Here is a 14,206-nt window from a genome sequence, read left to right on the forward strand (position 1 = left end):
TCATTAGCATTAAGTGAATTTAATTACATAGTATTGAAGTTTGCTATAGTCTTAAGTTATACTTCTATGCATAAGGTTAATGTGAGAAATGTAGTTAATATATAATAGTATATAATTTAAAATTAAGTAAGTAACTAGGTAAAATAAAATTTAAAATCAAGTACATAAAGGGAATAGTAATTTCTTGGATAAAAGTGTATTGATTAGGACATAAATATTAATAAGTACTATGTAATGATAAAAACTATAGTTTTTATTCCATATTTAATCTGTGTAATTTTTCTTGTTTTTTACCTTTATAAAATTGAAAATTGTTATTTTTTTGGGACAACCCAAACCCAAATTAGTAGGTAATACTACTAATTACATTATTTAATAAATTTTAACACATATTTTATTTATGATACATATGAAATTTTTTACGATAGATCTTTAACTTAGTATAATCAAATTAGTTTCAATATTTAATACACAAATATATTTTCATTTTTTATAATATGATACAAAAATTATTTTCATCATTCTATTATACTTTTAAAGATTTTCTACAATAATTTTCATTTAGTTTTCTACTCACGTATACAAAAATATATGAAGTGAAAACCACATTTACAAAAAATACAAAAATAAACCGGTGAATATAGTCCATAACTTCAATAATCAAAAAATTCAATAATTCTAATTAATATCCAACATATTATATTATCTTTAGCATACACAATCAATAAGAACCACTAAATATTTATATAATACAATCCTCATGACTTAATACTCATAAATCATTCATAATATGATATTTGAAATTTTCTTCTAGAAGCCTAATGTATTAAGTGACTCAGAAATTTTGCACGTGTCATGTCTCTCATACTTTTATGAAATATAGTTATAGATTTAAGAATTAAAACTTACCATCCTAACCAGACCATGATAGAGTAACATCAAAATATTACTCTCACTCTATGAGATACAACAATTCATAATACCACATAAAGATTCATGTCATTTACTCTAACACAATATTTATAGAAGTTCATCCTTTAAGTTTTGACAAAATTTCTTAAGATTATAAATAAAATATATCCAATCAAAGACTTTTAACTTAACAAAAAATTGTATTACAAATGTTTAAAAAATTCAGTCTCATCCAATAATTGATAAAGTAAAATATAGGGTTTTACTATTTTACCAAGACAATGAAAAACTAACAAAAAAAAAAAGTGACATTCAAATTTCTCTCAAAAATACAAAAATTATTTATCTGACCACAAACCTTTAATTATAAATGTGATTGTAAGTAAAATAGAGGAGAAAAAATAGGAAGGTAAATGCACTAGAAGAAGAAGAAAAGTAAGTTGTGGAATTTTGTTTTTTGCATTCCACTTTTTACTTTCTCTTTTATCTTATTAAGATATTATTGGCAGGTGATCACCAAATGTTTTACTGTTTTCTTTTAGAAAACTTGGTACAAGAGAGAAACAAAAAGAAAAACATGTGTAAAAAAACTATTTTATTATTTTCTTTTATAAAACTTGGTATAAAGAGACAAACAAAAGAAATTAGTAAGCATTCACATGGATACCAGTAATTCATGCTTAATTATTGTTATAATTATTTTTTAAAACATTAATTCTTACCTGTGACATATTAGAACATTATTATAAATGAAGATCAATGCTTAGAACATCAATTTTCTTCTTATTGTATTAAATGCTAATATATTAAATAAAACATCAATCATGCAATACTTGTCTCATTTTGAAATATATTTAAAAATTAAGATAAAAATAAAAAAATTATATATTTTTATTTTACAACACTCATTGAAAAAAAAATTAGATGATGATTTTAAATGTCACATCATATCAAACAAAACTTTTAAGATTAAAAAGGTAAATACTAATTTAATATACTAAATTGTGTTAAAGATTGTAGATAATTATTTAACATTTTTTAAAGAATAAAATTAAAGAAAATATTTTACAAAGAATAAAACTAAATTAAGTAATTTATAAAGATTAAAAAAGTAATTTCAAATCTTGTAGAATAAAATAGTAACTATCTTTTATTCAAACACTAAAATGAAAATCCTTCACTACATTTAATTACTGGACTAAATTAATATTTAAAGTCTCTTATATATCTATTTACCTCTCTCTCATATATATACATAGATATATAAACTAATATAAAATATTATATATTCATAAAAACAAATATTACTTAAAATATGAATATTTATTATAATTATAAATATAAATAGAGTTTGAAATTTGTTCTACTCAATAATTTGTGATATAAATAGAAATAATTAATATTTTTTTCTGTACCTAAATATAACATAGTTATATAAAATATATCAAACTTTTTCAGAAGAAAATGTGGATAGTGAATGAAAAATTTGGTTACATAAAAACTATTTAAGTTTTTTTGTTATTTAATATACAAAATATTATAAATGAATATTAAAATGTACACATTTGAGCCATGTAAGCATTAATGTTTTGCTCACAAATTTTCTTCTTATTACTGTCAGATATAATATTTTAAACATCAATGAATATTAAAAAAAATATAAACTAATAATTATTAATATATAAGCAATAAATAATATATATATATATATATATATATATATATATATTATACTACCAGAAGATATATTATACTGAAACAAAAATATAATAAAGATGTTACAAAACAAAGATAGAACTATGAAACGTCTTACTCTAAATTTTAGCTCTGTCACCACTAGTGTAAAATGGACATACAACATCTAACAATCAAGCACCCAAGGTTAAAAATGATTAGTGACAATATCGTAAATAAAATCACGCGATTAAAGCCGGTTAGTTAAAGAAACATATGTTAATTGTTTTTTTGATGTCTATTGGTTAAAGAGCATACATTTATGTTCAAATTCATAAAAATTTGAGCGTGAAGATATTTTAAGGGCGTGAGAAAAAACACTTGCTTCACTATTTTTGTGCACACTTTCTTCATTGCAGGTCAAACATCTTTGAGGAAGTTTTCGACGACCAACAAAGGTAATGTTTCTTCATCCTCACAGTTAGTTTCATTTTAACTGATTGATTTTGTGCATAAACACCATTTGGAGCATCGTTGAGTTCTCTGTTTTTCCTTTCTGACGGTGGTTGTCTTCTCCTCACCCTTATAGCGGCACTTGTCTACTATCTCATCCTCACAGTTAGTTTCATTTTTGGCTTTTTATGTAGATTGGTTGTTGCACTTTTTATTGGTTATTACTACTTCTAAAATTCTAAAAAAAATTGTGGTGTATTCTTGTATTGTATATTAATTTTCCATGATTTCAATAGTACAAAATGTTTTTAAAACACAAACCCATAAATTGACGTATGTTGTAAGAACAATAGACGTTGACGTCTATTATAAATGCAATAGACGTTAATCTAACGTCTTCTGCTATAACGTCAGACATTTAACATATGTCAAAAACCTAAAATAATCGACATTAAAAACTATTTTTGTGTTAGTGCACCAGTAAGGTCTTACTCACTGGAGACACCCCTAAACTTATACTTTTATGGTGATCATTACAAAAGAAAAAACAAACACACACACGAACAAGCAAAGACAGAAGGGTAAGCCAAAGTATCAAAAGAACAATCAAACATTTTAAAACAACAATATCATATTCATGATATAAATCAAGCAATATAAAAATAATTATATCAATTTTGAACTTCGACCATCCTGATACAAGTATTGATGTCAGACTCATGGGGACTTGTCCTGTGTGTGGTGAAACAACTCGCCAAAAATCATATTACCACTCCATCAAACTACCACACACCAAGTAATCCGTCAAACATTTATGATTAATACATGACCATTAGACTAAGGACCTCATATTATTCTCCACGACATAACCCTTCATCTCTACTTGAGATTGAGAGTTGTTGAGAGTGTCAAAATCATTCCCGAATCCCGGAGCCCTTACCTTAATACACTACACAACATAACAATCATAAGGATTTTTTCATCGAATCCTTTTCACATCATACTTAATCCACACTTTCCATTTCATTTGAATATCATCATACATATAATGCATACTAAAATCCATATGCAGATCCCTGCTTACCATCCATAAAACATTCATTAATTTCACACAAGTAAGTAATTAATATATATAAACCATTATGTAATTCAATAGTTACTTTAAAAACATCCTCAAAACCCTAATATAACTCAAAGTTACAAGAAAGCAAAAGAAAGAAAGACTCAAAACATATGATCTAAACAGGTTGCTCAGCGTCTATACTCGTTCAGTGAAAAGAAAAATTTATCGCTCAACGAGTACTCTCGCCTATCCAATGCTACAACAAGCTTCTCCCTTAAACTAACTCGTTCAGGTCTCATAGCTCTCTCTGCGAATACAAAAATAGTGGGTTCTGCTCCCTCAACGCCTATACTCGCTTAGCGAGTACAAAAATAGTAGGTTCTGCTTGCTCAACGCCTATATTCACTCAGTTAGACATGGATTCTGATCGCTCAGCACCTATATTTTTGCTCCGTTAGACTGTAGAATAACAATTCTATAGAATTTGAACCTACCAACCTTAAACTTCCTTACCTCAAATGTACTTCCCAATAAACATATGAATCAAACCACTAATTTATACCCTAAATGTAACTTACTAACATGTTTATGATTAAACTTAGGCACCACTAAAACTATTTTCCCATCAATTAGACTCATCAATATCCAAATCATCATTTAAAAGCTCGTTATTCAATTCTCTTCATTTCTAATCTTATTTTGATAAACTAAATATCCAAACAAGTCACAATTTACTCAACAATAAACCTTGAACATCAGGTTCTCCTCCAAATCAATTCCTATAGAAATTCATTTGTTGAAACCCTAATTTGGGCTAAAAAAACCATTTAATTCTTAACCAATTTCTCACCATCATTCTAATTTATTACTAAAACACATTTCAATAGCTAAAGACCAACCTAAAACAGATTTTCTATCATGCTAACTCATTCAAACCAATTTCAACTTAACAAGTTGTCTTCAACCAAGATTCACCATACTAAACCATCAATTTGACATATTATACAATAAATTATCACAAAAAATTCAATATAGATTCAACAATGATTCTATACAATTTCACATTCTAAATCCGATTATCAATTTACTACAAATTTAAAAACATGGTATTTAGTTTCCCTTATCTGATAGAAGTTTAAACAGTTCGAAAGGACATAAAACCGCTTCCTCAACTCACAGAACTCTATCTACACCTACCAACCACGAAATCATGATTAGGTTACGCAATTAGAACCACTGATCAACAAAAAACATACTACAAAACTAAAAAGACATATGCCACAGACAAATCTTCACATGTATGGAAGATTCATATAACTCAAGAAAAAGAATAGAAATTTGTTTACTCTTTTAAGAGAACTGTTTAACTATATTATAAGATCTTGTTACAGTAATCACTTGAGCATTCTCTGATGTTCAAACAGATGATCACAGGTAGAACACCTAAAGAAAAGGAATAATAATAGAGAAAAATGTTTTTATAGAAATGATGTGAATTGAACTAATGAAACTATAAAACTTCTATTTTGTACTATAAACTTTTAATATTGAAATATTAGAGTCTCGTTACTTAATCACTTTACCAATTCTAGAAAGACAATTTTATTGCTTCTTACAAAATAAATAATAATTTAAAAGATTATCTTAAAATTTTAATAAAATGAAAAAAAACATAGTAATTAATATATAACATTAACTTTGAATAAAAATTGATTTTTTTTTTACAGTAAGCGATCATGTTTTAAAATATTTTCTCAACCCTTTTATTCAAACATTTGATAATAATAAAAGTGATATTAGTATACAAAATATCAAATATTAAAAGAAAATTAAAAACACATTCAAAGTTCATTTGAATACTCTATTTGAATTTACAACCAAAATGGAATAAAACTTATTTGAAACGTGACAAAATCGTTCATATAAACTATAGTGATAAATTTATTATAAAATGAAGTAGTTCACAAATTTATTAAAAGAAAATATCAACAATGTCAATCATTAACATTAATAACAAGCAAATGATTTTTTTTTATATTCAACTTAAGTGCATGCACAATTTCCATTATGATTTCTAATCGAAATGGTGAAGGAATTCAATTTAAAAATAATTTTTTTTAACTAATTATAATTCAAAACAAATTATATTGTGAACGTTATTTTTTATTTATTATAATTTGCATAATTTATAATGATTAATTGATTGATTATACCTATATATTTTCATCTGACTTATTTGTGAATTTGGTTGAAATTGAATAGTTTAGAATGACACGTGGAAGTTTGTCTAACACTAATTTTTTTTTTACAAATATTAAAACTAGTAAATAAAATAAGAAAAATACTGTTAATTCTCAGAATCTTTTGATAAGATTGTTCAATATGCTTATTTCACACTGATGTATTATTTTTTCATACATTACAAATTAAATGGTTTTTATCCTTGATCACAAGCACGGTTTAATATCATAACCTTGATTTCGTGATCAAAGTTTAAACATCACATTACTATAATCAAAATAAAAAATTAAAATTTATTTATAAAAATTATAATATATTTATAGCATAAATACACCCTATTATAAATATATTTGTAAGTTAAAATTGACAATCTAGTTTTTTAAAAAGGAATTTCACTTTATTTTTTCTAATTCTATCTATATATTTACTTATTTGACCTTGATTTCAAAATAGCTTTTTGATATTTTGTTTTGAATAACTTTTGAATTTCTATAAAAACTTCAACCTTACCTATCTCTTTCTTCTAATAATCTTGTTAAATATATTTACTTTTAAAATTTATCTATTTCTTTCCCCTAATAATAGTATCAAACATATATTTATTAAAATGAAACAATTAACTTTTAATTTTCAACCGTAAGATGGATCTAAGGGGTCACAATATGTTTTGCCTTTGCTGATTTTCAATTTTTAATATGATCCATCAGATGTATCGATAGGTTGCTGAAGAGACGCTGAAAATTTCATAAATTTCTCCACCTCCCTCTGTAGAAACTCTTTTTGCAGAGAGATCCTTAAACTAAAATTCAATCCAACGGCTGGAGTTTGATATTAAAAAGAATCCACGAGCCCAAGCAAAAGAATCTAGAACCCTCTTTTCTTCTCTGTGGCCACCGCCTTTAACACAGCCCTAGCTAAATTGCAGAAGAATCCACCTTTTGATCCATTGGGAGAAGACACACTTCAAATCCTTCTTGATTGCATCGTCTAACCCTTCCATGGGTGAGTCATTTCCTTTCATTCTATCCATTCATTACCTTCTCATTTTCCCTCTACGGGTTCATTCTGTTCATCAATTCTTGATTATTTTCTGCTAGCAGCATATTTTTTCATTCAATTTGAACATGCACGCTTTTATTTTAAGGTTCAATAATCTACCCTAAAACAAGGTTTGTTTTCAGGTATCTAATGCGTGAATTTTGAGGTGCTGGTTCTGTTTGGTGAGAATGAACATCATAAAAGTTGGTCCTGGTCCACGTGTTCGCGGGGTTCATGCCCCCAACTTGTATAGGTTGCACCGCGATTTTAATTCTGAAGCATGTTCATTGCCGGTGGCTTTTGACCCTCTCTATGTGACTTCACTTTGCCTCAGACCTAAATCTTTATCTCGCTCTCAAGGCCAACCTGTCCTTAAATCTTGCCAACCTCTTCATATATGTTTGGCCGGTGGACAAGGAATGATGGAAAATAATGGGGTACGAATACACCTATCTTTTACATTGCTAGTTATTGATTTTTTTTTCCAGTTAGATGCAAATTATGTGGTTAAAATAAAAATAACTTTTTGATAAAAAATTGTGAAAGCCTTTTGATATTTGTTGCTCCAAAAATTGTTTTTAATTAATGCATGAACAATTTTTAGTTTATGGATAAGTTTGTTTTTTTAGGTAGAGAAATGGGGTCAGTTTGTTTTTGTGAGGCCAATTTTTGACTGAAAAACTTTTCTTTGTATAACTCTAGTTTTCTTCCTATAGTGAACTTTGCGGACAAGTTGCAACCGATGTGTGAATAGAAGAGTTGGCGTTCTGTGTATGCTCTTGATATATATTATTTGGGGTTTTTGTATTTAGGATTTGAATTGTTCTTTAGTTACTAAATACTAGAAATATAATTAGGATTTCCAGAGCAAATCTCTTCAAGAAGCTATGGAACAATTTAAGGGACAGTCAATAGAGGATATATTGCGACAGCAAATGCAGAAGGGAGGCAGTGGAGTCTTACCTCCTGGAGGACGCCGTGGCGGTGGTGGCGGAAGCGATGGGGGCAGTTCTGGGGGATCAGATGGGATGTCAAACGAAAATCTTCAAGTTGTTTTAGCAACCCTTTGCTTTGTAATAATGGTAAGGTCTGTCGTTGCATGAATTGTGCGTGTCTACTTATTCATTTAGTCTAAGATTTCTTTATTGTTTTATTGTGTGAAAAATGAAGGAAACCAAAGTGACGATCCTAATATAATAACTGTGGCTAACTGTGTCCGTAAATATAATTTTGTGTACTTTTTCTGAATTATTTAGAATGCATAAGGTGGTTGAGCTTGAAATATTCTTGTATGCAAGATTGGTGATGATATTTGACTACCTTCTTAGATATGATTAGTTGATTAACAAAGTTGGTAGGATGCTTGTGCCATGTCCCATTTTATAATACCCTACTTCTTTTTCCAGTATATTTTTGTCATCAATGGCTTAGAACTTATAAAGCTAGCTAGGGACTGCATCAAGTTTGCGTCTGGTAGAGGCCAGAGTGCTCGATTGAAGCGAGCCATGTACAAATGGGTTAAACTTTACAAGAACATCATGGAGAAGAAGGAAGCTGTCAAGAATGGATTGGAGAAAGCCTGCACATGCTGGTTCGACCCTGATTTCTTCCGAGGTGTCAGTAGGCATAATTTGAAATCAACTCATGAATAATTTTTTTCTGTACCTGTTATAAACCTGTTTTCTTCTTTAGGTCAAAGAGTGCTTTCAATATAATTTTTTGGTATACATTCAATAGTATGCTTCGGTTGCTGACTTATCACTATTCGAGAATATAACAGGTAAATAAAATGATTTCAGTTCTTTGTATATAACGTTTTTCATCTATAGGGAATACTCTAGCAAGAGACACCTACAGTTTCTTGTTAATTTAAGCCTCTAGTGAGTTTTGCTATGTACGATTAGGTTGGTCATATCTATTTACTGAGCATCCTGTTTCAACTCGTTTTACCCTTTTCTTGGGTGATGCTAAACATAGCTAGATTCTCAAGAACAATCTAGAGATTTTCATATTTTGCTCTCAAAGTAAGAGGTCAATGAATTCTTCATGACTTACAAGAAACTCCTTGCTAGCCAGTTACAAAACTGATGAACAGAAAAGTTGGATGCTTGGGTCTGCATATTTTTGGGAAGTAATGGAATGTCTCCTAATCCAATTTTCTTCCAATAAGCTAGACTATAAAATGTTATTAAGGTAATTCTGAGTTTAGTTTCTTTTTTGTTAGAGTTGCTGTTGTGAAGTTTGTTCTTGCAGTGTGCAGATTGTCAAATTGATAGCCTGTGTAATACTCCAGTCTACATTGTGTAGGATTTGTCATTGTAGTAATTATTACCATAGGATTCTGAGGTAGTAGTTCTGAAACCGTAAAATTGGTCAAACTTTGTTAGATTCATTGCTAAACATTCTAAATATTTTACTTAAATTTCATCTATTTTGATAGATCTCAGTCCATTTGGCAGAGAAATATTTTCTTTGCTTTCGTTTAGTGGTGAAGCAGCTTATAGTCTAAACCATACCCATTGCTCAAGATACTGCTAATCTGAAAGTAAGAAAGAAGGAAAAGAAATCACTTGTTGAGCTTTGTTAACAATCTTGTTGAAAATAAATCCAAGAATCAAATGATTTAATTTGTGTCTGATTATTTGGTATTAGAATTTTTTAATATTCCAATCAAAGACGGTAGAGTGATTTGTGATTTTATTTATATACGTAAGGTTTGGTTATATATGATAGTGCCAATAAAGAAGTTAGGATACATATGTGGATAGTTTTTTAATTTTTTTAAGCGTGTAGATTTTTATTTATGGGGAATTTGTGGATCATGTTTTGGAACATATTGGTAAAAAGTGTTTTCAGAAATTTTAGTTAAAGACTGATTTTATTTTAGTTTTTCATAATTTTTTTTATCAAGCAAATAGCTTTTTAAAGTTTTAGAAGATAATGTCTATTATTGTAATTTTGTAAATATAAGTTTTTTTTATGTTTTTTGTGAAGGAAAATTATTGTGATGATTGTTTGGATGTTAAGATAGCTTAAATAATTTATAATAATAATTTTATAGGTTTAATCTAATCAGAAGTCCCTATTTTTTTCTAAAATCTTAAATAAGTCCATTTTCTTTTGGGCGTATCAATTGGGTCTCTATTATTGTAAATTTGATTCAATTAGAGATATGTCGTCAAATTGACTAAACCGTTTAATATTTGGTGACGTAGCATCTTCAGTTGAATGAATAATGACATGTAACATTAAAATTGAATTATTTTTAAAAAAAAATTATGGAAAGAGTTGATATCAGATTGTAGGAAGGGCAAAGCTGAAAAGATTAAAAATTTTAAGGGTTGTCTGTCTTTATCCATCTCTGAAAATAGGGTAGATGATAAGTTGAAAATCCATGGTAGTTAATGGTAATCAATGAAATCACTGAAACCACGAGAACCTTGACCAATAGTAGAATCAGGTGAAGTTGCAACATGTAAAAATTTATCAGCATCCATAAATTATGGATGTTTCAAAAGATGTACATGAACCATTTTCCTGTTGTCCAGAAACTCCTCCAGTGGTGTTTTCAACATAACCTTCGATATTTATATCTGAAATGAGTCGAAATTTTCTCCAGAAAATCACAATCACCGTCTTCATCAAAACCTTCTTACACGGTGTTCATATCTATATAAAATATGTCATCGTCGTCATCACAATAAAGTGAGTTGTCGCCATTTTAGGTGCCTGAAAGATGGAATCATGGAACAAATTCAAACCACTAGAAAAGCTATGGGAGAGAAAGACCCCGTTGCACCAGGAACAACAAGGGGCGAAACACCGAGGCTTAAAATCATTAACCAATCACTGAGACAACAAAGGGCCTTTCAACAAATTAGCATGATGGAAACCCATCCCTGGAGACCTCAACGTGGCCTTCCCGAACGATCCGTTTCAGTTCTTCGGGCTTGGCTTTCTGAAAATTTGGGGCTTTCTGAAAATTCCATTAGGGTTTTTACCGGCGCGTATTGTCTCTGCGTTCTCCTCACCGTTCAATTTCTCGTTTTGTTGCGGAATTATTAAAGTGAACAAAAATCAAACTTGGGGAGTGAAGGTTCAGGGTTCGGTTTTGGCGCTCCCTCATGGCGGATAACGTGGAAATTGATTCGCCCTTCGATTGCCAACCCTTCAAGCATAAACGCATAATTCCTAAAACCCAGAGAAGAAAATTGAAAACCCAGAAGAAAAAAAACGCATTTCGATGAGAGGTTTGAAGATTACGGTTCTGGAACGATGAACAATCTGTAATTTCTTCTCCCTTTGCTTTATAGATAGAAGAAGAACCCCACCATCTAAGAACCCTAATCATAAAGAATCTCCAATTTTTTTTTTCGTTTCAGTTGCATATCAATTAAAAAGGCGTGACGGCAGATCCCTAATTGAATCAAATTTACAATAATAGGGACCCAAATATTAAACGGCCGTTTAGTGAATTTGACGGCAGATCCCTAATTGAATCAAATTTACAATAATAGGGACCCAATTGATACGGCAAAAAGAAAAGGGACCTATTTAAGATTTCAGAAAAAAATATGAACTTCTGATGAGATTAAACCAATTTTATACTATTTTTGAAGTTCTTTTTGAGAAAGAAAGGATAACTACTCAACCAAAGTAAAATTGAAGTTGTTTTGAGAAAAAAAAAAGGAAACTATTCTGTTTTTTGTACCGTTACTCTTGTAAATTTAAAAGAATTGGTAAGATTAAACAGTTTTGAGAGGAAAATATAAGGCAAGGAAATTTTGAATATAAATTTACAAAATGATAATAATTGTGATACAACTTTAAATTGGTGATATAAAATTAAGGTTTGAAAGAAACACATAAAAATCAAATTTATTGGTAGATAAAATTAACAAATGCAACAAAATTATTGACTAATACAAATTTTGTCGACAAAGTTTATACAATTATTAAAGGTTCAAAGTTTTGTCCATAATTATGATAAATAATTTTTTTATCGATAGATATTGTAATTTGATATTTTTTTTAAATAGACTTATGTTATTATATGAACATTTTATTAAAAAATTAAAAATAAATATGTGAAGAAATCTATCATAAAATAGTGAAAACTAATTTTTTATATAATTTTTATAATAATTAAAATAATAAAATTATTATATTAATAAAAGTTAAATATCAATAATTTTTATAATTTTATTATAATTAATTTTTATTTATTTTACATGTAATTTTAATTAGAAAAATGGTTAAGTTTAAAAAATATCAAATAAAAAAAGTTAAATTGAAATATATGGTCATTTAAAAGATAATATTAATAGAAAAATATTTAAATTAAAAAAATTATTTAAATAGTAAAAATAGAAAATAAATGTGTACATAAATGAAAAATTTATATAGGTATAGATAGATTAAATAAAAACATAAATGTTAATTGTGAATTTATGATTTCTTGATGAAAATTATTTTCCATACTAAAATCTTTCATTTCTTAAAATATATTAGTCAACTTAGAAGTAAATTTTATTTTTTTTTAAATTAAACTTCCATCTTCTTCTTCTTTATATTTTTTTTTCTTTTTCTTCTTTCTTTTTCTCTTTGTCTTACTAATGTCTTTTTAAGTCTCTCATTTTCTTTTCTTTTCATTTTTTTCTCTTCTTCCGTTTCTTATTTTTGTATTGTCATCATTGTTACAACCACAACTATCATTGTTATTGATATCACCTCTTCTCTTTTCTCTTTCTTTTATTTTTTCCTCCTATTTATTTTCTTCTTCTAATTTTATTCATTTTTATTTAATTTATACCAAATACTTCATAAAATTCAATAAAAAAACCATGCCAGACGTATCAATTAAATTCATTATTTAATTGATAATGATTTTACTAAAAGATTTATCAATAAAATTATCTAAATTTAAAAAAATATATAATTATCGATGTATAATTCATCAGTAAATATTATTTCACCAACAATTTTTTTTCATTGACAAAATTTCAATATTAATATTTTCTTACAATGAAAATAATAGATGTATAAAAACATTAAAACTTAAAACACACAGATTGATGCAGATACACATATACACACTCCCATACAGTTTCATTAAAACTCAATTGGTCATATGCTTAACTATTAAGTAAATGAGTTAGGAATTGAACTTACTAATCATTATTTAAATTGTACAATAAGTTTATATTTAATATTTTAACCTTATACTTTTGTCCCTTGTATAAAGTTGTGGTTTAATTTTTAGTTTATAAACCACTAAAATCATGTTTAGATACGTTCAACATAAGTCACAAAAACAAAATAAAATTGTTGACTTCTATTTTATGTATATCGAAAATTGGGATATTCGATTTAAAGGAAATCCAAATATGCACTAAATTGTGGGTTAAGTGTCAAATAGTTTTAAATTAAAATAATTTTGTAAATACAAATTATGGAATATAAAATTTAAGCTAAGAACAACTTTTGAAATGTATTAATTAAAACCCTTACATAATTGATGCATAATTTTATATGATTTGACATTACATCTACTATAGCCAAATTCCGTCAGAGTTTACCCTCTACTCTATGACGGGTTAGTAAACGAAACTCACTTGTTAAAATAAAATTGAAAAGATCAGTAGTAAGAAAATCACCTATAAATATTGTTTATTTTAGAGGATGAAATTTCTTTGGGATTTTATTTTAAAAAACATTTTGAAAAAAAAAAAAACAGAACAAGTATCTAAACTATTTGATATTTATTCATTTTAGAGTATAAAACATAAAAATTTATTTTTAAGGAACATCTTAAAAGATAAAAAC

General features: G+C 27.6%; 1 protein-coding gene across 1 annotated transcript; it reads left to right on the top strand.

The window, feature by feature from the left end:
- The first annotated feature begins 7,188 nt into the window (after nucleotides 1–7,188).
- Nucleotides 7,189–9,189, top strand: LOC108342043 (uncharacterized). Its single transcript, XM_017579747.2, has 4 exons — nucleotides 7,189–7,345; nucleotides 7,525–7,818; nucleotides 8,239–8,463; nucleotides 8,788–9,189. The coding sequence occupies exons 2-4, from the start codon at nucleotides 7,570–7,572 to the stop codon at nucleotides 9,031–9,033; spliced, it is 720 nt and encodes a 239-aa protein (XP_017435236.1). The 5' UTR covers nucleotides 7,189–7,345; nucleotides 7,525–7,569; the 3' UTR covers nucleotides 9,034–9,189.
- The last annotated feature ends 5,017 nt before the right edge of the window (nucleotides 9,190–14,206 follow it).

This window comes from Vigna angularis, chromosome 6 (assembly GCF_016808095.1).
Source record: "Vigna angularis cultivar LongXiaoDou No.4 chromosome 6, ASM1680809v1, whole genome shotgun sequence".
Lineage (NCBI taxonomy): Eukaryota > Viridiplantae > Streptophyta > Magnoliopsida > Fabales > Fabaceae > Vigna > Vigna angularis.